Genomic DNA, 25,428 nt, shown 5'->3' on the forward strand with positions numbered 1-25,428 from the left:
ATATTATTATTATATTTTTATATTATTATTATATTCTGTTCACACAAAAAAATCCTCTTAACATGAAGACAGTTTCTAAAATCTGAACTGGGTGGCCTGTCAAGGCCTATGTTACAGCTAACTGGCTGCTCCCAGTACAGTCACAGTGTGCAGCATGTTTGTGTAGGTCTAACACACTTCTGCAGCGTGGCCACTACCTAGCAGTAGGTCTCAAGGGGCCTGAGCAAGGCTGTTGCTCTAAGCATTAGACCGAGAGCTGTTAAGTTACATTAACTCTAAAGGGAAGACAGCCTGAAATCTTGGAAATGGTAAATCCATACTGCTAAACTTCCTTCTACAGACATAGCAATGAACTGCTAATATGCAGAAGCAAAATACCAAAATAATTAGATATACCATCACCCAAACCCAAAGAAATAAAAGTTTACATTTCAATTATAATTTTCAGAAAAGGATGGGTTCTGCTACATTGCTTAACTTCACAAATGCATCCAGTGAGGATTTCTAATGGCAATTATCCCCAATATTCTTTTAAAATCTCCTTCAATAAAATTTACAAAGGACATTTCGAATAACCTTAGAAATATGAAGTCACATGAGTCACTGGCCATTTCAGTGCAATGAACTCTGGCTGATTCCATGCCAAGAAATATAGAAAAAAGCACAGCACATTCAGCCAAACACAATGACGCATTAAATTTTGAAAGTTAAGAGAAACATAGTCCATTAAATAATTGCACTGTAATTGGTATGCTCTTACAAGACAGAAGTGAGCTTGATGTATTTTCAGACAATAATGTACTGCATGTATTCCATCCTGGATATTAAGGTTCCTTGGGAGTAGAGGACTTAAGGTCACCCTTTAACTCCCAGGAGGCTGGGATCCCATTTATTAATACATGTAAAGATAACCTTCACTACCAATTACTCACACTAAATTAAGGATAATAAGTTTACACTTCAGCATTAAAATTATTTATTATTGTATGGCACACAAGGATTTCAAACAACAGTATGACCTTATCGCACCATCCTACATCCATAAGGGAACAGTACAACAGTATAAGACACTTACTACAAGCCAAAGAGAGTTATTACAGCCAAGAGATGGAAAGAAAAACTTGCACACAGTCACCCTCTCTCTCACTAGACTGACCAGAATAAGAATTGCCCTCACACATCCTAACACAACATGCTGATCCCTTGGCCACTGAGGCACAAAAATAGGTTTATACAGAATAATGCACAAGTGATCAGTGAGGAAGACCAAGCAGAGAAACTCCGAACACAAACACACTGGAAAATAAAGTGAGAGGCATGAGCTGTACATCCAGTCAAGCTCATCACTTTCAAAGTCAACACGGCATCAGTCCGGCTTTGGGTGTACCTAACTGAACAACTATATGCAGCTTCTGATTAATTTCAATTCCATATACTATGTATCAGCTCAGCCTCATTACAGGACTGATTACAAATTGAACAATAACTACACTACTCAATCAATTCTGGATTTCAACTAAGCTGTAAGATGAATGCACAACTATATCCTTCCTAAAATATGATAAAAGCTCAACTATACAACAATAGTCAAATGGAAACAGTTTCTGAAGCTCAGAATTTGAGTAAAACATTCTTTTCCTTGTTTCTCACTGAATCAATTCCCAAACTATTCCAATAACATAAAATAGATTATCAGCCTTTTCTTCTATTTCAGTATTTCAAACAGGTGATGATCACATCCAGAATAGACAACTTCTGTGCAGTTCAGGGCTGAGCCACCAAATTAAATCAACCAGTCCCAAGCCCAAGGTAGCCCAGGTTTTCTAGGGCCAAGCAAAAGGGTATAGGGAGGCACAACAGAAAAGGGGAAAGAAGGAAGAAGAGAAAGAGTTTCATTTTTCTCCATGTGCAGGAGATCAGAACTGGCAGGAAAAACCAGTGATTACATCAAGACAGGGTCTAACAGCCAGGTCAGGATCTGGCTGTGATTTTGACAGTTGGATCAACCACACCAGTTATGTAGCACTGAGAAATCCTCTTAAGTACCTGTTTTCTAAAATAGCACACGAATTTCTTTCACCACACAACAGTTCTACTATACTGTTCCAGCAGCATCGTTTCTGCTAATAAAACTAGGTTAAATCTCCTACAGACATGGATTGAGGAGAGAGGGCTTTCACAATATTTATTTACTTCTCCAGTCAAAAGCAATGGAAAGATTGCTTAGGACATACCATGGCAGCCCACCACGCATTTTTACTGGTAACAGTTTGGATCTGTCTCTTGTTGTCATGTGTATGGGAACGGGAAGGCCAGTGTTGGATTCAATCTTACCTTTGGTGGGACACACACGTTACCGCATAGTTATAAAATCAGCAAGAAGTCACAGAACTGTAGCAGTGTTTAGACACGCAGTGTACTCCAGCATCTAACAGGAAGCCCCGGCCTTTTGTTGCTCAGTTCCTCTCAGGGTTGACCTCTTTGCATATTTTGATCAGGTATGACATTTTCCAGTGAGATAGCAAACTTAGTGATTCAGGAATTTGTCACTTAATACAAGAATGAAATGTAGTCTTTCCTGAAATAGTGCCTCAACATAGGCAGACAACTTAAAAAGTATTTTTAAAAGCTATTTTTTTTTCACCTGTCACAGCAACACTGCAGTCCCTGCAGTTGCCAGCTTTTCTACTTAGGTGAAAGGAAGAGAAGGACTCTTCTCAAATTAACAGAGTGTCAGCAATCCCTAAACTCAACATTTATTCTTCCTTCGTTCTTTAACACTACACTTGTCAGCAGGAAAGAAAGGTCTTTTCTGCATATCATTGAGATGTTGGACTCTTCAGCATCCCTGTGAGGACTAAGATCCCAGCTGGTTTAGAAAAACAGTTTACTCAAGGTACTTTTCCTTGACCAAAAGTCTGTAGTCCATTTAGTCATGTGCTCTGCCGTAAGTACCCGCTGTAAAAGAGATACAAGGGCTCAGAAATCTCCTGCAGACTTTTCTGAGTGCTGGTGCAACTCCCCCTGGGTTTCTGAAAGCACTGCAGAAGCTGTTCTGTCTGCTGACAAGCACAGAAAGACAAAAAAGAAATATATAATAGGTAATATAAGATTCAATATTTTTTCTTGTGCACATCACACTGCATTACCAGAATCTTTTCCTAGGGAAAGGTCACTAGAAAATAGGCTAGGCCGCTTAAAAAACAACATGCATTTCTTTCTTTTTGCAGAGCAGTCTGGAAGTGAAGCACTAGTTTTGCCAAAAGCAATTGCTGTGCATTAATATTAAACATGATCTAATGAAGGCAGAAGTCGTTTTGGGAAAACATTAAGAACAGCACAAACATCTCCTGAATGATAAGTCTGTGGTTGAAAGGAACAGTACAATGAAAATACGGATGTGTCTCTTGTCAAGGTTTTATTCCATGACCTGGAAATAAAATAAAAGGATAGGGAGAAGGGGAAAACCATCAGTCCCTCATGGAAAGACATCCCCCCTCCCAAAACAAAACAGAACAAAAAACCCACCCAAGAGCAAGCAGCCTTCATGGTAATTAACAGGAAAGTCACAAAACTGGGATAAAATGCAATCTTTCAGGCAAGGAAAAAAAAATGTTGCCTCCAAGAAAACTGTTTCCATACATAACAGGAAAAATATCTGTCCGAACAACTACAGTGTTTGGTGGCATTTAGAATGCTCCCTTCTTTCTCGCAAATGTATTAGGGATGCATTTCATGACCAATTAGGGAACGTGTGAATCATCTGACTGATATACAAGATAGAACAAAAAAAAAAAAATTGGCAACCTTCCCCAAGTCCTTAAAAGGGCATTTCTTAACATTAGCCTGAGTGGCTAGAATAACAAACTAATCTTCTCTACTGAAAGTCAGACTGCACCAACAGGGCACAAAAAGGCCTCAGTAATGCAATGCACAACCAGCAAAAGCAGATTCACATACAAATATTGTGCTGTCTTGCTGTAAATCTGTATTTACATGTTGCGGTCTGCACCTTGTGGCATCCTTCAAGGCTCTATACAAATAAACATAAGGAGGCATTTTTGCAAGTGCGCTGACCCAAGGTACCTGACAGTGAGGGCTTGGAATCACATCCTTGCCAGCTGGCTGCAACAAAAAATGTAATGATTCAGCAGTTTAATGGATCTTCAGTTTGGCAACAGTCCCCTTGTAAACATCTCTGGGGAAATAAAATAATACAGGCCCAAGTCTCTGGCAGGTTTTATAATTGTTTGCTTCTGGCTCAAAGCCAGGGACAGGACAAGCTCTAACTTAAGGCAAATATGACTGTGCAACACTTTGACTCTCAGAGCAGGTTTTATTCAAAGCCCAAGGGTAGAATTAACTTATAGCATGTCTGAACAGGAGACAAAAATACCAGGAAAGCATTCAGCTGAAAAAGAAAGTCCTTAAATATTAAACTGACTAAATCAATAATGCTCAGTTTTGCATGGATGCATCTTTTCTTGTGACCGTCTTTTTTTTAGACCACAGAAGAGCAGGTTAAGTTTGTTCAAAGTTGAAATACAGCTGGTTATAACATTTATAAACATCCGCCTTTATTATTAAAATTAATAAAATTGTTAATAGACCATGAGGGAGAAGAAATCTGAAAAAGAGAAAACAAATGAAACTGTCACAGACACTATATGATAATTATTAAGACATCAGATATTTTATTGCCTTAGAAGCCTTATAGCAAAATACTCACTGAAAGATCAAATTAAAATGAAAGGCAAGCATTCCCAACTCAGAGACTTAGACTCGGGGGCTAAGATCCCTCAGCGGTTTTATGAAAATAAAATCCAAATTCTTAGTACTTTGACATACACTTCAGTCCTCTGCTCCTGACCTTCCCCAAACTGACACATACAAACAATACAGACAATACAAAAATGAGCCAGCAGCACAGCAAGGTGGGAGGAACGCAGTGGGAGCCCTTCCACTGGCTCTACACCCACGAGACATCCCCAGAGAACTGGGCAAGCCGGCTAAACTGAAATATATCCAGCCCCTGAACACGCTCTCACTGGTGAGAACAAAGCAGCCACACCTCCTTCCAGACCATGGTATGATAAGATAGACCTCCCTTTATTTGCTATGCTCATTGCAGGGACTAAACACCAGAGATTTCAAACCCAATAATTTACAGACTGCAGTTTGGCAAAAGGCCGTAATACATACGCAAAACACAAAAGCTGGACTTGAGTAAGTTCTATTCGATCTTTCAGTTTCAGACTGATGTGTTTGATCTGCCAACCACATACATTTATAGCTAAAAAAAATACATACTTTTAAACTATCAAAAGCAGTAATGGGATTCACTGACTCCTCTGAATTTGCAATGGTAGGTTCTTATGTGTAGAAAACCCTTTGTGGGGTTTTTTTTCTTTTTTTAAATAGCAAGAACCACAACACAACTTCCTATGTTACTTAACTTTCCAATACCAACTGTGTTGCTGGGAGAAGTAGGGAAAAAAAAAAATCAAATCACAAGTGCAGCTATCATTAGTTGAGCTTTGCTGGCTACTTCTCATACCATGCAAAAGCAGCAAGGCAGGTAACTGTAAATCCACTAATTTCTTCAAACACCTGCTGTCAAAGGCAACAGTTCATATTAACTTATTAATTTTTTAAAAAAATTAGATACCATCTCCTTTAAAACTGGAAGTGTAACCTCTAATGCAAACACTTTCAACGTTTCTCTAGTAAAAGTACTATATTTTAGCTTGGATACAAACTAGAGGGCCAAAACATGCTAACACTACCTACCACATATAGTACTTACATCATATATGGCTTTGTTTATTATTCAAACCACTGCCTCCTGACATTTTCCATCACCAAACAGGTATCCCAAAAGAATCTCAAATGCGTTCTTAGGTTCTGCCATGAAAATCAATTATTATGCTTGGTCATTTGCCTAGATTCCTAGAGAGCTACTCAACAGAAATTTGGAGCTTACAAAAATATTTCATGGCAGGTTTACTAGAGCTTATTAACATGCAAAGGTTCTAAAACAGTGGGCTGAATCCTGTGTTACTGTTAACACTTCTTCCATGGAAATGTAGAAAAGGCTTTGAAAACATTACCTTTTGTACTTTCTCAAAACATATGCATTAGTTTAGCTATCACAGGACCAGTACAATGACAAGCCAGTAATCCAGGAGCTTCTGAAATTTAAGTGTAGGCAAGACTTCATAATCCTTATTAAACATGTCTACATTAATTTCTCAAAAGGAAATTTAACAGTTACGTCAAGTTAAACCTATTGCCTTGAAAATTCAGTAAACAATAGTAAAATTCAGCAAATAGCTCAAAAGCAGCAATCAGTTCTTCACAACCTCAGTTTTATTTTCATTAAAGAGTTCTGCTACAGCACAGCAGCTCAGGAAACTCAAAGAAACGATAAGCTATAAAGACAGAAATGAACACACTTCTGACTGTTGAAGTCCCACTGATTTATACTGTACTGGGCAAATAATACAAAAGAGAAGGAATGTGTAATGAAGATTTGATTAAAACATTATTAAATAGCAGAAGTTTCACATCACATCACTAAAACATGATTCTATACAAATTACCACCATCAAGAGAAGCTTTAACATGTACGCAGTAGATTCCCATCCATATTGTTGTCCACAGGCAGGCAGAGCTGAACCGTCAATACCGCACAGCCCCTGGAATCGAAGTTAGAACTGCGCAGCTATTCCAGCTACCCAGCTGGTATGTCGACAGCTCCATTTAATATTCTTGTCTAGCGATACAGCAAAGACCTCTCATGCCTATTTTTAAATGCACATTTTTAATATTCAATATAATGTTACTCTTTAACAAACTCTTTACTCCCTGCTTCTTTTATGAAGCTTCCCGTGGTCTTTAAAGGGATTGTTAACCAAAGAATGGATCACACTCTTTCTGCATGAGCAGATTCAGAAACACTCCATTAAACCTTTCAGTATTTAATATAAAGAATAATCTCTCACCTCTGAGGAGATAAGCCAGTTGCTGAGTGATTAACTCTGGTGCCTCTTGAAGAATCTCTTTTACTACTAGAGAGGAAGACGATGCTTGTAACTCCAGGCTGCCGTCACTTTGCTCATCTGGATTGATGACTTTGACAATAGCTGACTCCAAACTTTTATCCTCACTATCAAGTAAATGTAAAAATCATATATATTTTTCTTTCCAATTGTTTGATCTTTCAATATCCCAGTACACCCTTGTTAATTATTTGAGTATTATTAGATGTTAACAGTCAAACACTTTGAAAAAAATGCCAGACTGTAATACTAATGTTATTTTTATTCAAATTTTGCTTTGAGGCCAAAAAAAAGTCATTAACTCCTTCACAGCCAAGTACTAAAACTGTAATTTTGGAATGAAAAATTCAGTGTTTTTATTGCTCGCTATATCACTGAGACTTAAATGTTTACATTTTGACTACCAAAATCTTTTAAAAATTATAATTACCAAAGACTATTTATGCGTGTACCGAAAATATCACTCTTCATATAGGGGAGATACGGTATTTTCCCCATTGAATATTTTGGCTACCTACAAAACATCTTTATTTTGCATTTGCTCAGTCTCTGATTCTGCTTATAATACGAAGCCAAATTACATCCAATAATAAAAAATGCAAATCACAATTCTTTAGAAGGAAGAAACAGAGACAACAATAAATATAAAGCAAATCTTACAAATAAGTTTATTTTGCAAAAGTGAATGATGTACTGAGTTGACTGCAGTTGTTAAAGAATCAGTACTTATGAGATTTACTCATATTTCTCATTTCAGATTTTACTTATTTTTCTTCGAGTGTATAAACACCTCAGGGCAAGAGAGTGCATTTTGGGGGGTGGGAGGGAGAAGTCTAGCAGGACAGCTATGCTATAGCACAGATAGAATGTTATTTACCATAAGGAAGGAACATTATCATATTTATCATAAAGGAAGTCCTAAAGAGAGTTGGAAGTAAACAGCTTTTTCCACTCTAGGCAAACAGGCAGACCTTTATAAAGAAGGCCTCTCTAGCAGATTCACCCTGGGCTTATAAAGAGTCCCTCCTGAGGACGCAAAGATGGAACATAGTGTTCTGCAGAGCAACTTTGAGCCTTTGGCATTGAAGACACTTTGAGAAAACTGCTGCAGTTTGTAAGGACTGCAATAATCTAGCAACCAAACAGAAAGTCTCGATTAAGTGAAAGCAGAATCTTGTATGTTGCTAGATGTACTTATAACACATTCTACTTAGTCCTTAAGTTTTCTTTAAGGACAGTGTTCTTTGTATAGTATGTCTCAATTAAACTTTTATCTACCCTTAGATAGATTTTAAGAGCAAATATGTTTTGGCCACCTCCAGATCAACATGATAGTCTCTTCCCTTTAGTGAAAGGAGCAGAAAAAAATCTGCTCTCTTATTTACTAGTCACAAGAAATTTTGGGACTATTTAAACTAAATTAAAATATCTAATCTAAGCTCTGGCAGGACACAAGGTAGTTAAAAAAGGGATCATTAAAAGTGATGGAAAGATGACTACATTTAGTTTGGTGCATGCACTGGGCATAACGGAAAAGAAAATATATTTTAAGTTCCTTTTTTTTTTCCTGTGATTCCACAGCAATAGCAATAAGGACTGCATAAATATCACTGAATTCTTACTCAGAAAAACTTTAAAATGTAATTTTTAAAATAAGTCAGGCCCAAGTAAGCTATCTTATTGTATATACAGTGCAATACCTTGTCAGCATGGTGCTGTTTACAAGTGTTAAAGACAATTTCCCTTCAGCATTCAGCTGGTGCAAATTGATTTCATCTCGGAAGATATAGAATGACTCTGGGATATTCAGCTCCTCCAATATAAATCTTGTTTCTGTGAAATAGCTGAAGTCTCTTCTTGGTATGTTCAACACTGGTAAGCAAAGAACATCAGGAGGGCTGACCTGTAATATAGGTGTGTATTGGTCAGAGTTGCATAAAACAAGACCTGTTTTTCATTAGGAAGACATTTTAACAGACTAAGCAAGTAGAAACAGTTTGAATTTTCCATTCAATATTTCCCCCTTTTACTTCAGTCTTTACAAACAGCAAAGACAACCATCTTTCACTTCTTTTCTTGTTCTTCTGTCTCTATGTATATCCAGCAGAGTTGTTGGGAAACTAGGAGGGGAAAAAGTATATATGCAGTTTTGAAAAAACTCACTTCTGTTTTTCAGGAAAAGATTAGGTTATCTTCAAAATTCTGTAAACACAAATTGGCCACATTTGGGTTCATTGGACCCCAACGTCTAAAGTCTTGAAACCCTTAATCGAACTTTGCCTTTCAAAACTGACCAGTCCTCCCTTTCTGACAGTGGATGAAGACGCAGATCTATCAACATACACACTTAGACAGGTCGCTTTACTCCTGTAAATAACCTCCTGATCGAAGTCAGCCAATACCACTGACTTCAGCAGGGCCAGGAAGCCATCTTCTTGATCCCACCAAGCTTTTTATAAAATGGGGAGAAGATCTTTACTTTCTTTGGCTGTGACTGTTAATACAGCAAATTCTCCAGGTCACTGGATGTCTTTCACAATATCCACATTCAATGCTTAACATACCAGGACCTATCTCAGTAGCTACTTGTGAGTGCAACTTTAAATACTAATAAATAACAAACAATTAATAGTGATTCATGCTACCTCCAACAGTCTATTAAAAGCAGTTACCTAAAGTTACCTAAATCTGTTGATCTGTACTGCAGGCTTTAGGGTGTAATCCATTCCAGTTCTCAGAAGACTTGCGGGAAATCTATGCATTGCTTAAATCAGATGTAACATATATATACACACCATGTGCTGGCAAGTGCACAGGGGTGACTTTTGCTCCTATTGAGAAAACCACCTACTCTACCCACTCATTAATTTTTGTGTGGAAAGAAGTCTAGATTCTCTCTTATTTAAAACTCTCAGCTTCAATTGTAACAAAATCATTGTCCCAACTCTGATTTTTTACAGTATGTTTCCATTTGCTTAACAATAAGATGTCTGTAACAAATTAGTTATGATGCCTCTGTCCATTTTTTTCATTACCTTGTCTAGAAAGTAGGCATAAGTCAGAGCAGAAATGAGAGAATCCAAATCACAGGATTTATTCCCAAGAACGACATGGACTTTCTCCAGGCGTTTGCTCCTGTTCTGTAACACATTAGAAGACAATTGCAATGGGTGACAGCAGACCCCAGAAAAATAAGACACTTCAAAATACAACTTAAGTATCTAGATTTTGTCCTTAGTTGTAATGTTTTTCACAGTTTGCCCGAAGAATGCAGTCACTGTGGGATCCGGCATGTTTCCTGGGCTTTGTAGCTCCAAAGAAAGCCAAAGAAATTTGGGTTTCATAAAGGACTCGTTTAGGACTAACGAGGACTAATGAGGACTAACCGGACAGAATTCCCTCTGAGTAGCAGATAACAGATAAGCAGCTGCATGCATACATGGAAGAAGTTATTGAAAACACTTCTCAAATCCAGTAAGAAAAGCAGTGGAAATACACACAGCAAGCTATACATAGCAACTTCTAATTTTAATTTCCCCTTTTTTCATTGCTTGGTTGAAATCAGTAACTAGACAAATAGGCTTTCGTCTCGACTCTTCAGAAGCTGAACACACCTTGTGAGGTGCTGAGGATTCTGCATTCCCCTCATTGTCAGATGAAGAGTCTTCCTATCTTCTTACATACATCATTAATGCCAAGCTAACTGCATGAAAGCATTCCAGTTTATTTTCTTTAAATGAGCTACGCTTCTTAATTTGAGAAGTGTATCTGACTGACACTAAGGTACATGTCTCAGAACTGACCATGCGCATTAAACATTTTTGTTGTTGTTCACAGCCTTTAGACATTTTGCATTAGTATGCTGCACTTTATCGGGTAAAATCCTAATCCTTCTATAAAAGGATATAATTAGTATATTATCCTCAATAATTATAACTGTGTCATTTTTTAAAACAAACCTTTCTTCTTTGTGTGTCTAATCTGGGTACAAGGAAGATACTTAGTTCTCTTCTCATTATATGGGACACAGTCATGAAAATACCTTTGGGTAATAAAACCAGGACAAATATTATACATTCCCTACGTACTGGGAAAGAAACTATAAAAGGCAGAGAGCTTTCTGAACAGTACAGTGCCTGGTGGAGATTATGTTCCTTTAAACTGTAGGCCTTTGCACACAGGGAACTCTCCTTCCCTGTTTAAAAGATACTCCCTTTACCAAATTGTTCTTCTGCAGCATACATTTCTGTCTGGTCTGCCACTTGAAAGAATGAATATAAAGTTCATGAGCTCATGTTTTTCTTAATAATTTTCAATGTATAGCGGCCTTTTTCTTCAGCTTCTTCCCAAGTACACAGCAGCTGACATAACCTCGAAAAGGAAGGAAAATGAATGGAGTGCAAATTGACTGTTAAATCTACAAAGTCACTCACCTCTAGGAATCCAATGCAATCAACAACATCTAAAATTTCAAGCCACCTCATGCTATTCTGTATCTATGTAATCTGTATCTATAAAATGATTTGCTTCCTTGCTCACATTCCAAAAAACACAACCCCACACGGCACTAGCAAGGACCCTCAACAGCAATCCGAGTTTCAGTGACAAATGTCAGCTCCATTCATCAGCCCCAATACTGTTTTCTTTTGAAAAAATAAGAAATTATTTTGGTGTTGTCTACAAAATTCATTATGGCACCTTACAGTACTAAAAATTTACACACTTAAAAACTAAAACTCACTTGTTAGCAGCAACTTTGCTATAGAGACACACTGCAGCTCTGAAACAGTAGAAAATTATGTGGGAGATGGCCAAGAACCACCAAAGATGGAAATACCCCTTTGTCTTTGCAACTGTTTAGAGAGAAAAGAAGAATTCATTTTTCTTGTATGTGCCATCATTTCCCCCCCCCCCCCCATTACCTCTTCTGTGATGGGCACAAAATAGTTGCATTAAATTTAAAGAATTGCAAGGTTGAAAGTTTAGGAGCCCTACACTTGACTCTGCTGAAGAAATGAGAAGAGCACTAGTCTAAAAAGCAGAATACAAACAGACCATAGTGGAGCAAAACAGCTCTGAAGGCCCTGTCCCTTCTCCTTAATCCAAGCATATCAATGAGCAATCTGATATCTAATCTTTAACTCCAGCACACCAATAGTTCAGGCAACACAAGAGAACCAGAACAGACCGTAAAAGGAGAGGCTATTTCCGTTCTCAAAAGCTTAGTAACGACAACTCCAAGCTGGAGCTTACAACTGAGTCTTTAATATAGCAGTAGGTAAACCAACAGTGAGGTGGTGTATTACTTGGCCAGGCTATTAACCATATTAAACCTCTTCCAGAACATTTTGGCCCCAGACTCTTAACACGTGCAGTAGAGGCTACATACTAGCTACCACCAACTCTTTTCCAAAGGAAAAGGAATGAGAACCAAATGTCTGAAGGCTCTGGATGGTTTCAGTAGTAAATTGCCTGTCTCAGGCCACTCTAGAGAGGATAAAGCTTTTGTTTCATCTTTTGCTAATGGGTATTTTAATGGCACTGCCTCTCCCTGAGTGAGAATCTATTCATTTGCACACCACTTCCCCACTTCACTCCCTAATCACTCATTTGTGAATTTTACCAAAGTGGTTTTTTGCAGTGGGCTTTTTCTAATAAAATGGATGTTATTCCATAAATGTAAAAATAAAAAGTTAAGCTGTAACTTGTCTTATATAAATAAGTATACAAAACAAATACCCTTTCTCCCAAAGTAGTGTGTGTATACGTACATATATAGACAGATACACACATATTTTATCATTTATATCCACCTGCCTTGCACAAAATAAGATTTAATTTCTAGAAACTAACTTTCTGCTCTCAAGCTTGCTGTTGCATTATGATGGGGGGAGGGCTTTTTTTTCTGGAGGGTGGGTAAGACAGGTCTCACGCAGTACGTCTCTAATTGTCCTGTTCTGCAACACACTGTTTTCAGTAAACTTGTAATCTAATCATGTTTGATGACAACATGACGACAACATTAAAGAAGACTCATTCAAATTTGTATTTCACAGATTTTGAGATTAAAACAAGCTGTCAGAGCAAAGCAGCAAAGAAAATCTGTTCTTCACATTCTGATAATGTAAGGCACATTGATGGGAGAGGGAGGTGACAGGCTACATCTTGTTTCTCCACTGTGAAGAATTTTGTTCACTAAAAATACTGTGAAAGGACCACATTTGAACAGAGGTATCTTCCACAACCAAAATTACGCATTATCAAGCTAATTATTAATAATAGAATAAATTAGCATTACTAAAGTTGTAGGATAAGCTTGGCCGGTTAATTCTTCCTGTACTCACAAATGAGCATGACATAATCAAAACAATTAAAAATATCACTCTTAACTATTTTTACAGAGTACAATTTAGTCAAAAGATGTGCTTGCGATTATGTTCCTAAATAAAATCCTCCACTCTCAGAACAATTACTCTTATCCACAGAAGTAATCTGTTGTCCTGAGTCAAAAACATTTCAGGAAAACAGTGTAGATTTGATACACTGTAGATCAAGCTTGCAGAGGTAGTACCAGCTACAGTTATCAGTTCCAGCCCAGTGTTTGCTGCAAGTAGGACTGAGGTTAACAGGAAGACAGAAACACCATGTCAAGCAGCTCCCCTAAGCACACACATGGAACTCCAGCCTACAGGTAAGAGCTATGCCCTAGGTACTGGCCCAGGGAAATCTACAGTGAACCACATGAAAGGGTTCATGCTAACCCTGTCCTGGGTCACTACATAAATACTAAATTATTTCCCTTCCCATTCCCCAGTGATAACCACTTAAATAATTCAGCCATATGCAAAGATCATATCTGTGATCACATGGACCCCTTTTACTATTCAGGTATCTTCAGTATCTGACACAGGTATTTATCTGCCAGAATGGCAGTCAGTGATTTTATATTCTAACAGATTACCCAGACAACTACACAGCATCTTCCCCTTCCCATTTTAACGCAGGAAATCATCTTGCACCAATGACACAGATACTTTAGCTATCAAAAGCTCAGTGATGATCAAAGTGATATACTAGTTAGAGCAGGTTAAATATTCTTTTATCCCACGCTGGATGGACAATGTCAAGTCAGCGAAAAAACATGATCAGCTAAAAGTCCAACTCCGCCAACCTGCAAGTGATATAAAACTAAGCACTACACCAAACATTCCTCTTAGCACAAATGGGTACTCTCTACCAATTCTGCACACATGACCATGAAAACATTTTTTCTTAACCTCCAATCTGATTTGCAGTATTTTAGACAGAGGCTCTAAAAGTCAGTACTTTCAGCATGACATCCCTGCCTCAACTAATCATTATTGGCAAAGAGATACTACCATTCATGGATAAAACACATCACGATATACTCCTTCAGGAACAACCAGGTCTTCTAGTCTATAACCACAATGTGCCTTGCTACAGTTGTTAAAGCCATTAAGAGCTAGCAAAAAAGAGGGTACTGATAGATCTGAACCTATATTAATGGAAATAATTGAATAATTTACTACAAAAATATTTTCATATTGATTTAATTTTTTTTTTTTTTAAGATCAAGGGGACACTCAAAACAACCTTTGTTTTCATCTTCCAGGGCTTAAATTGACCATAATAATATAAACAGTGCACTGCCCAAAACAATCATTCCCCAAAAAAGGCATTTTCGCATATTGAGAACAAAGGCACGGTATTCCTCTCAACTCTCACATCAAATAATGGTTTTCAAAGAGCATAAGAAAGAAATGGCATCGTCTCACTCAGGTGACAATTTCAACTTTGAAAGACTTGCATGGAAAGCTTCCTCCATTAAGCTACTTCTCCCAGCCTCAGGGCTGATGTCTGTTTTTGCAACTTGATTTCTTGGCTTCCTTTTCTAGATCAAGGCATGAGGTAGACCTTCCCCAGACAGTCCTCACATGCTGTTTTGGAGAATCACAGTCTCTTTTCTTTTTGCCTTTCCTGACCTCTGCTCTTCTCTTCACTAAGCCTAACTTTATTCTCTTCTCTTTCTCTTCCTGCAGGCACAAGGCTGGTTTCTCAAGCATTTCCTCTTCTCATGTGCAGCTCCCTGGATGGCTTTTATTATCTTATTCATTCTTATTCGTAACAGCCTCCCAAACGTTACTGTACCACCTCTATACTCTCCATGAAAGCAATGTTGAAGCATGCCCTCCCAGGGCCACGCACACTGATTTTTTACCTCACAGTTGTAAGACTGCTTTCTCCTCTGCCATCTCAGACATAACTAGCCTACTGCTAATCAGCCAGCTAGGAGAAAAGCAGGCACACAGATGAGTGGCCTCCTCTTGTAGGTCAGCAAGATTTCCCATGGGATTGATTCTTCCAAGAAAAGACTCCAGCAGAAATGCCCAGTCATGCAGTAGAGGCTTTAGATCATAAACTCTGAGATATAGCTAAATGGGACCGTAAAAAGTGTTAACTCCTGCCTCTAACATAGCTAAACCCAAGAGAAATCCTGAATCAGAGCCCTCAATATCTCCAAGAATTCAAAAATTTAAGAGTTGGATGATGAAACTTGAATTCATAAATTAAACTAAATCAGAGACTACTGATCTCTCTAAGCATTAACAGACTTTTGTTCAGCTTGATTAAAGGTAAAATGCAAAATGAGCCTGGATGTAAAGAAATGATGTATCATTCTCAGATGGCATCAGCCAGGACAACTCTACTCAGATCAGACCTGCACAGATCAACATTCACTTATCATGCTCAAAAATAGTATTTATAAACATTAAGCTACTCCTGCAATCCAGTACTAGATCTCCTCTGATATTTTATTATGAAGCAACTCTCACATCTACCCAGCTTTGTTGTCTTTAATCACATAAAAGCATTAGTATGGCAACTGTCATTATGCAACTGCAGTAGAAAATATCTTTTACTGGTTCTTACCTGCATCAAACAGCTGACTCATTCAAATGTATTGCATATAGTGGCAATTAGGTTTGCAAAAACTTTGGCTATGATATATTGCTACAGTCATTCATCGAATTACTATATCCCAGTCACAGAAAGCATTGCATCTTCCCTTTTTTTCTTTTATTCTGTTAACACAGAAACTGAAATGAGCTTACATAACAAGAAAAGCCGAAGAGTTTTTCTAGTATAAGCAGGAAGCCCCACACAATGCTCGCTGTCTCAAGGCAGTTTTGTTAAAGTTTGTTTTCCCCCCACTTCACACACACACACACACACACACACACACACACACACACACACACACACACTTACAGCCTTGCTTTCTGAAGCATTATTTTCTTTTTGCCTCAAGTCTTGCTGTATATTCTGTATTTCAACTGTAATGAAATCACTGCATTTTGCCGCATGGGATGGGGACAATATTTGTCAAAGACAGAATTTTTCTTTGAAGGAAGCAGCTATACCTCTCCACTGCGGCATATTAATAGAAAAGAGCTTGTATAATCAAAGCAATACAGTGTCAGATACACCCCTAAAGCTACTCCAATCTTGTGGCTGAAGTACTAATGAGGGAGCATGGCAGAGACATACTTCATTTTCCTGGATATACACAGGAAAATACCTAGATATTTGGACCAAGGACAAGATAATAGTAAGTATTCTAACTGAGATTTTATGTCATTTACTTATGCAAGAGAGGATTTCTCTACCTCTTCAGTAGCTTTGGAATTGTACCTCCAATCCAGAAATACAATTTCTTGAGTAGGCATTTCAGAGTACATCCTGCATTTGCTTCAGAATATCAGGCAGTGTTATACCTCCATCTGCTTGAAGGCTTTTAAGTTGATTATCCTTCTCTGTTGTCAAAGAAATGGCTTTAAGCCAAGGCAAAGTTAATTTAATATTTCATGCAAAGTTCAAATTAGTTTAATATTTCCTAAGTCTTTTCACAAGAAAGCTTTATCCTGGCCTGGGAAAAAGGATGGTCTGTAAACGTGACAGGTCTTTGCTTTCTCTCACTCTGTGAGGCCAGTAGAAAAACTGTTCTATTTCTCTGTCCCTGCAATATCCCATTTATCATTTGTATTATATAACACACATAGTGGTTTACTGTACATAGTTGTGATATACATGGTTGTGTAGTTGATTCCTTCTTAAGGAACATAATTTAATAGAAGAAATTTTAAGTCTACCATACTTTAACCATTACCTATTGGATTTTTATTGCACAATGTTGCTTTACTTAAGGACTTAACAAATAGGTTTTACAACAAACATCAATGCCTCTGGCAGAATGTCATATAAAATAAAAGGTCAATTTTCTAAATCCACACCATGTGCCTTTGTGTGGGAGATACAGCCTTGCAAAAAAGATGAATGAAAGTGGAAGGGTGGTAAAAATTCAATGCCATCCTCAGAAGTAAGTGGATAAGCATAAAACATACCTAAGATCTTTACTGTTGAAAAAGATCAGTAAAAGATTATAAAAACTATGACTAATCTGCAACAAAGACTAGCATAACACCTTCACATCTTGTATATCGTGAATATAGAACCTACCTGGTACTTCAGTGATATACATATGTAGGCATGCATATATATATATATTTATATATGTGTGTGCTTATGTATGTATACACACACACACACACCCTATATTTCACCCGGTCTTCTCCACACAGTCCTCTCTGGTGGTAACTGCACTATACAAAGATGTCCAACAGACTTCTACAGCCTTGGTGAACAAACACTGGTCTTAGGAAGTTTATACTTGACGAGCTCTATTTAAGAGTCAAGAGCTTTCTTAAGATAGTTCCATAAAAATGTACCGTTTCCCAAAAATCAGTCTGTTCCACAGGAGCATGCCAATTCTTCAAAATTTTTAATGGAAACAAGGCAGGCTAGCTCTCTGACATAGCAGCCAGGCAAGCAGAGTCTGTCCCATGATCATTCCCAGATTTTCCAGAACACGAAAGCTTTCTTTTCCAGTCATTTCTAATCAAGAATTGACTACCGCGGCTGAGAGTTCAGTTTAACATCACTGCACTACCAACAGGCTCTGATTTAGCCATCTGGAGATGGACAAGCTTCATACTGTACAAGAAACAATTCCTACCAACTGAAAACGTCTACTGTCTTTTTATTTTACAGAATATGTCTACGTGCAGAGCTGCTCTTCCTGTTCTTGAACTACTTTCTAACTTATTTATCATACCAGTTATCTACATTATGAAAAATAAAAATTAACAACGATTTCTACATACCACTTTCATTCAAAAAAGAATAGCTGCAAGTAATCAAATAAAGCACAGATGCAATTTAAATATCAAAAGAAGTGCCACAGAATTAAAAACATAAAAATCTTGTTGGCTCAATTTAAAATTAGGTTTATTCCATCTATTGGTTTGTCATTGATTTTGCCTCATGTTTTCTAAGCTTTAAATGTTCATACTCTACTGTTTCTCAAAAAAAATTGCTTTTAGTGCCACCTTTAGGACCCCACTTGCACTGGATCATGGGGTGCCAGTATATGATGCACCTGATAGTATCTGGCTTTCAAAATGGGTCATTTCTCAAGTAAACAAGGGTACATACCTGCCAACACAACATGTGTTCACACACACTTTGGAAGCATAACTTTGGCACCAGAGGCTTTGATCTCAGTTTTGCCCTAACATCAAGATAAAACCTCCATTAAGTTAGACAGGTATTACATACGCTGTCTTAGCCAACAACCCCACCACCACCACCACCACCACCATGTTTTTATGGTACATGATTAACAAGGGGGGCAGGAAACTATTTAAATGGCCTCAGGCTGAGTAAAGATTTTACACAGCCTTTCCTGCCAAGGCATAACAGGATATACGCGAGTATGACTGAACAAGAAAAATGTTCCCAACAGAATGATTATTTAAACCTGAATCAGCTGTACCTCAACAGCCTGTCAATAGGACTATCAAAGAAGTTACTTAAAAAAAAGTTCCCCACTTACTTTTTCGTTAATGTTAATTTGAACAGCCAAGCGTGTTCTATGTACAATTAGCACTCCCCCCCAACAACCAAATATGAGCATACAGCATACAACAATTTAGCTCTGCAAAAGAAAAAGTTCTATCCCTAATCCAGGTTATCTTTAGTCTCTAAAGCCAGTCACAGCATATCTTCGTCTTCCCTCTCCTTCCTCACTTGCCACTTAACATGCAAAGATGAGACTGGGATGCACCCCAGTTTACAGGGCTTGACAGCACTCATCTCCTTTGGGATTTGTTTGGCCTCTCACAGGATCAAGGTGTCCCTTGAGATACTAAAAACAAATGAGGTAAAAACACGGAGCACATGTACCTGAGGAGCAGAATGCCCCGTCACGTTAATTTAATGAGTTCTGTGCTACATCAGGAGGTGGCTGATACCAACAGCGCCCTACAGCATGCACTGTGGAAGCTGAATGAATCGTAGAGAAAAAGACAAAAGTCAGACGGAGGGAGGGAAAAAAAAGACTTTTCTTTGGTGAAGGCTTTGACTCCAATAATGCAGTTTGTTTACTTGCCTCTGTCACAGACTTAACATCTGGTCTCAGAGAGTTTAAGAACCTTAGACTTCTCTCTACTATGGAGAGAGCAATTTTACAGCAGAGAATGAATTTATCAAGAGTTAGGAGACCCCTGAACACTGTGCTGTCCAAGAGCCTTTAGTGCACAGCTTAATGTTTCTTAGTCAGTGCAGACCTTGGATGATATGCACCAAAGGACATGGGAAGACCACATAGTCAAGTGAGGCAAGCGTCCTGTAGAAATACAATATGTGAACATATAACGAAACTGGATTATCTGTGTTTATATGAACAATGTATAAACATTTTTACTCTGTCCTTTCCTGATTTTTAAATTGTATCATCTTGCAATCTATCTCTTCAAAATTTTTGTCAGTATATAGCATATAAAGTATTTATAACTATGTTTATATACACATATATGCACTCAAACACAAACATTATTATGCATGGTTACATCTTCATTTTGTTTCAAACCTTCTGTGTACACTTCTGTCTCCTTTTCATCATGAACTATATTTTAAATGATTCAAGATGTAAAACTAGTCCACACTAATAACAAAATCATAGGCACCATCTTGACTTTCAGACTTACTTCCATTCCCATCAGTGGCTTGTACTGAAATACATTACACACCTTTAGGCAAGAGAGAAAAATCATAGCTGGAAGAGATGATTAAGAGGCCAAAGTCACTTTCAATTTGCCTTTTTTTCAATATGTTTTTAACACATTGTCATTCTAAAAATGCCTTTATTTTTTCCCTCGCTCTCTGGTAAGAGTGCCTCTGAGGAAAAGCAATATTTTCTTACATTGTTATTTTAGTCGCTATTTCTTTTAATATGCTGAAAATCTGAAACCAATTAACAGTACTCCTCTGTTGCCCTTTATGCCTGCCACACACACCATTCTCCAGAATAATTTTCCCAAAAGCCCTCTCCTACCACTGGCAGTTTCTTTTTGCATGAGGGAATTACAGTAAGATTGAGTCCAAGTGTCTTTCTTAGAGATAGATGTCGAGTTGATTTGTTGCAAAAACTAAACACGCATTAAAAATCGTCTTCCAATGCTGCACTTATCGGTGAAATGACAGTGCATTAGCAAATGAAAATTCAAAGTGAAATTCGTGATTGGTTTTACAAAATAAGCTATTTTTTGATTTGGGATGTTATGAAAAAAGAAACATACACGCCATTATGAGAAGTCACTGACTTTTTGTATATACAGTGACTGGTTATGTGTGTACCATATAGACCCCTGAACTCCCCTCACCATAGTACTTATATCAGCGCCGTACATGTATTGCATAAGAGCAACGTAAAATGCATAATCACATCCATGTATTACATTTGACATATATATGCTCTTTAGCACATGTCTAGTCGCTAATAAACCTAGTACTTGTGCTCCAATACTCATGTGTCCAGTACTCTTCAAAATGTCCAGTGTGTCTAATACTCCTCTTTACACTGATGACGTAAAAAGAGTAAAAATTTGAGAGTAATTTATCTGGAGTGCTAGATAAGTTGGGCTGGTTTGAGGCTTGGATAGAAGGAATATGGCACCTTTTGAAGCCATATGCAAGGCTTGTCATCCATACATCATGCATGGGTAGATCCTCTTTCTCTGATTGTATGGGCTGTGTCTGAGTTTCCACTCTGCTCACAAAATATGAACAGGTCTTTAATATAGTGACCCACACACTGAGCACTTCTTGGAGCAGTCTGAAACCAACTCGGTGGGTTCATCTCTGCAAGCAAACCAAATGAACTCTTCTCCACCGTGGTGCACACCCTCCCCTCCAACACAAATCAAAAAGGCCTAATCCAAAACCCGTACTTAATTTAACCCATTGTTGATCTCAGACCTTCACACATGCTTAATTTAGCTGTGGTCTTATCAGTCAAAGGTGTTCCTTCCCTTTTGGGCTAGCAATTTTCTTCCAGAGCAGGATCACTGTAAAAATGTAGTGCTGATGTATCCAAAGTCAGACACATGAGATTTAAGGGCTGGTCCTGAACTGCATTTCATCAGCTAATACCTGTGCTGATATCATATATTTCGCTTTTCTGCATTCCATGTTCCTATGCATACTCCACATTCTCATGCACATTCCTCTATCTGTGATGGCAAACAGTCTCCACAGACCTTTTCAAATTGCTCTTAGCTGACAAAGTATGTTTCAGCATAAACACTGCATAAAACCTTTTCTGAATCAGACTTCCCCATCTACCCTTGAAGCAGTAAGAAGCGATTCAAATATATTTCCTCAATACCATTTGGCTCACTGTAGATTTTTGCTATGTTTTAAGCACAATATTGACTGCATTAAATCACCTCATAATCACATTTAAAGGCTTAGTGATCTAATGCCACCAATGTACTAAAATATATGATAACAAATGCAGTCAGAATTTTCCATACCATATGCTTGTAAATGTTATTCTGCAGGGAACCAATTAAAACTATGGAAACTTCGGAACATGGACATATGGAACAAAACAAAGCAACTTATCTTGTCACCATGGTGCTTGCTCAGTACATCGATTAGGGAATGGTAATATAGTAGGACAAACAAGCACCACTTTAATTAGAGTGTGCTGAAAGGCAATATACAGTAGCAATCTAAAACATTCGTTTTTGCTGTGCTGATGTTAGTTTTTCTTTTAATGAGATAGAAAAGGTAAAAGACACTCCTGTAAAAAACAAACAAAAAAACCATAAATTTTCACATTTGGAGAAATGCAACACTACTACTAATGTATTGAAATTTTTCCTCTTTTAGCATCCAGTAAGAAAAGGATAGGAAACTGAAATGGAATATTTGGGTTTCCAGGAAAAATATTTAAAATACTGCTAAGAATATAAGGTGTTTCAGGCAAAAAATAAGTTTATGTAGAGACTTAGCCCTAAATGTCTTTCTACCAAAAGGTAGCGCTTCAGAGGAAACAGTGAATCTAGTCCTCATATTTGTCCACTGCAGTGGACAACAGCAGGGGCGGAAGAACTGTAAAAGAACTGGAAGAAATAGCAATCATGTTGCTAAAATATCCTCCAGAAAAAGCAAAGAGTTTTCAGGAGTTGGAATCACAATTACCTTCCTCGCCTGGAGCAAGCCAGGAGAGATCCACAGGAGGGAGTATGCTTGAACCTGCACTTCCCATTCCTTCTTGCACCGCAGAGTTCAGCACCACCATGGTTCCCAAGTCCCACACAGCCCTGTGGTGCCCCTTACACAGGGTGCCGAGGAAGAAAGAATCTAGACCTTATGTATTTTGGGCAAGGATCCTATCTTATCACACTTGCCTATGGCACCTTGAACTGACATTCAGATGACAACAAAGCAAATAATATTAAATATGATTATTATTACTGTCCCCTTGAACTGCAGCTCCATTTCACATTATTTTGTCTTGACATAGAATATATGCGTCTCTAAGCTTTTAGTTTTAACATGGCTAGGACAATTGGTACAGAAAGAAAGGAACAAATGATGTTAATTCTATTGGTCAGCATAGCAATGGTCCAACACAGCCAAGATCTGTCAGGAACTGCAATATAGTAAGTACATTTTTCTCGCATAGACCTATGGTCAGACTGCTGCTGGAGTGCCCCCCCCCCCCAAAAAAAAAAAAAAAAAAAAGCACCCTGGACTGTGGTGAGAGCTTCTGTATTGGTAAATAACCTATTGACTGCACAGCCAGACTTTATCTGACAAAGTAGTTCAATTTTGTCTCGTAAAAGGTATGTCACATAGAGATGAACAGAAATAATTTAGACGGCATACAGTATTAAAGATGATCACAGAGAAAATGATCTACTATTGCTTTAAAGTATTGGAAATAATAGATGGAATCATTTGAAGTGTAATTACAAGGTAAATTGATCCACTACCTATAATAGAAAGCCTGCACAACAATACTTCTTTAAAGAAATGTTGTACCTTTCATTTCTTTCTAAAAAGTCCGCTAAGCATTAACAAAGTATGAAAACAAGCCACCCAACAAGAGATCTCTTTTTGCTAAGGTTTGGCTCAATTTCATCTATTTTGATTATGGTTTTCACAATGTTTTATTAAAGAATTTTATTAAGGAGGAGAATTTTATTAAGGAGGAGGAAATAATAACAAATGGACAAATTAATATGCTAAGAGACAGTAATGACTGATTAAGTAAGACATCTCCCTCTTCAATGGTAGTTTTGCTGAATGTAAAAAAAACCTTCGCATTTAACACCAAGATGGGCAATTCAGCATCCCTGGTAAACCTGCTGCCCTAGCTGAGTCAAAAGACTTTCATACAAATATTTTAGAAAAAAAATACAACAACAATAAGTAGAACAAATTACACTGATACTATTTAACTTTTAATTGTCAATTTCCATATAGATCAAGCATATGTGCTAGTTTCATATTTAACATACTATGCTATATTTTTAACCTGTGGAAATCACTGATAAAGGATATCAAGAATTGTGTTCACGACTACACAGGCATTTGCTTGATTTTCCTGAACCACCAATCTCCTAGTTCTCAATAAAGAGCACACTGCTAGGAAAAGAAGCATACATTGATTTCTGCGTCTCCTGTAGATAACAAAAAAGGGGGCAAAGGCAAGGAGAGATGCATAAGCTATCAAAGAACTGTCTCTGCTTCCTCTCAGCCTTCCCTAATGCCTCACCTCCACCAAATCATGGAGCTCTAAACCTGCTTAAAGTGATTCTAAAGATAAAAAAAAATCAGAGAGGACAACATCCCTCCTAGGCCATTCTTGCCCACAGAAGTCCTTAAATTAAAACAAAACAAAACAAAACAAAAAAAGCTAGGTGCATAAATGGGATCTGCGCAAACCAAAATGTCTCATGCACAGGACTGATCATAGCTAGACACACACTTTTCTCCTCGTAGAGTCCAAAAACACTGGTAGGGCACTCAGAATTTGCTTGAAATAAAACAACACACCGTCCAACAGATGGACCTTCAGTATGCTCCAGGAAGGCAAGTCCTGTCTATGAGAATGCTCCAACCCACGAACTAAAATTCCTCTGTATTGCAGGGTGTTCAAGGTGCTAAAAGAAGAAGGGATTCATCACCCCTGCAGTTATTGACTCGCATCCAGTTACACAGTTGTCAGAACAAGAACAACACCAACACGATTTAGATGAAAAATTGTCGATGATTTCATGGCAGTGCAGCATAAGGTCACTCTCTGATCTCAATCTGATAATTCTTTAGTTTATTATTTCTGTCGAGTTAATTGCACAAATCTCAGCAGATCAGAAGACCATTACATAGCATTTTACAGAACGTTAAGTATTTTGAATTAAAAGAGCAAGAAATAATATTACGTGTACCTTTCTTTCCATTACACGGGGGGCATCTGCTGGGCTTATATTGCTGTTGAAAGGATATCTGTTCCACGTTAATGGCATTAGGAAAGTCTACTAAAAATAAACAGGGCATGACTCTTCCCGATCTTTTACCAGCTAAATAGGAACAATATTTTTGCTCAGTATCAGTCAAAGAGAAGCTGATAAGATCTACTGGCAACATGTTTATAGTCAGCCCTGTTTCAGCATTTCATCTCAAGCACTACATGAAGTTCATATGTAAAAATGGCAATAAATATTTGCAACTCCTAGACAAAAAAAAGCACACCAGATCTTAAAATAAATATATTTAAAGTGCTTAAAAGAGACTTAAAAGAGAGTAGAGATATTCCACTACATGATCTCTCAAACAGATCAGTAAGCTAGTTACATTTAGTTAAGGGACAGACTGCAGAGGCTTTCTGATTTGGGTCATCTATTACATAGATAGCACAGCAACTTAGGAGAAG

The 25,428-nt window shown here is 37.7% G+C and overlaps 1 protein-coding gene across 5 annotated transcripts in view; it reads right to left on the reverse strand.

Annotated features, from left to right (window-relative positions):
• LOC112983243 (prune homolog 2 with BCH domain) overlaps nucleotides 1-25,428 on the reverse strand; it is a 139,630-nt gene that overhangs the window by 97,348 nt on the left and 16,854 nt on the right. For all 5 annotated transcript variants that reach the window (XM_064501911.1, XM_064501917.1, XM_064501913.1 and 2 more), the window contains exons 2-4: nucleotides 10,097-10,201; nucleotides 8,762-8,964; nucleotides 7,005-7,168 (exon numbers count right to left, since the gene is read on the reverse strand). In XM_064501911.1, the coding sequence (XP_064357981.1) occupies nucleotides 7,005-7,168; nucleotides 8,762-8,964; nucleotides 10,097-10,201 (472 nt within the window). The remainder of the gene's footprint in view (nucleotides 1-7,004; nucleotides 7,169-8,761; nucleotides 8,965-10,096; nucleotides 10,202-25,428) is intronic.

Source organism: Dromaius novaehollandiae, chromosome Z (assembly GCF_036370855.1).
Source record: "Dromaius novaehollandiae isolate bDroNov1 chromosome Z, bDroNov1.hap1, whole genome shotgun sequence".
Taxonomy (NCBI): domain Eukaryota; kingdom Metazoa; phylum Chordata; class Aves; order Casuariiformes; family Dromaiidae; genus Dromaius; species Dromaius novaehollandiae.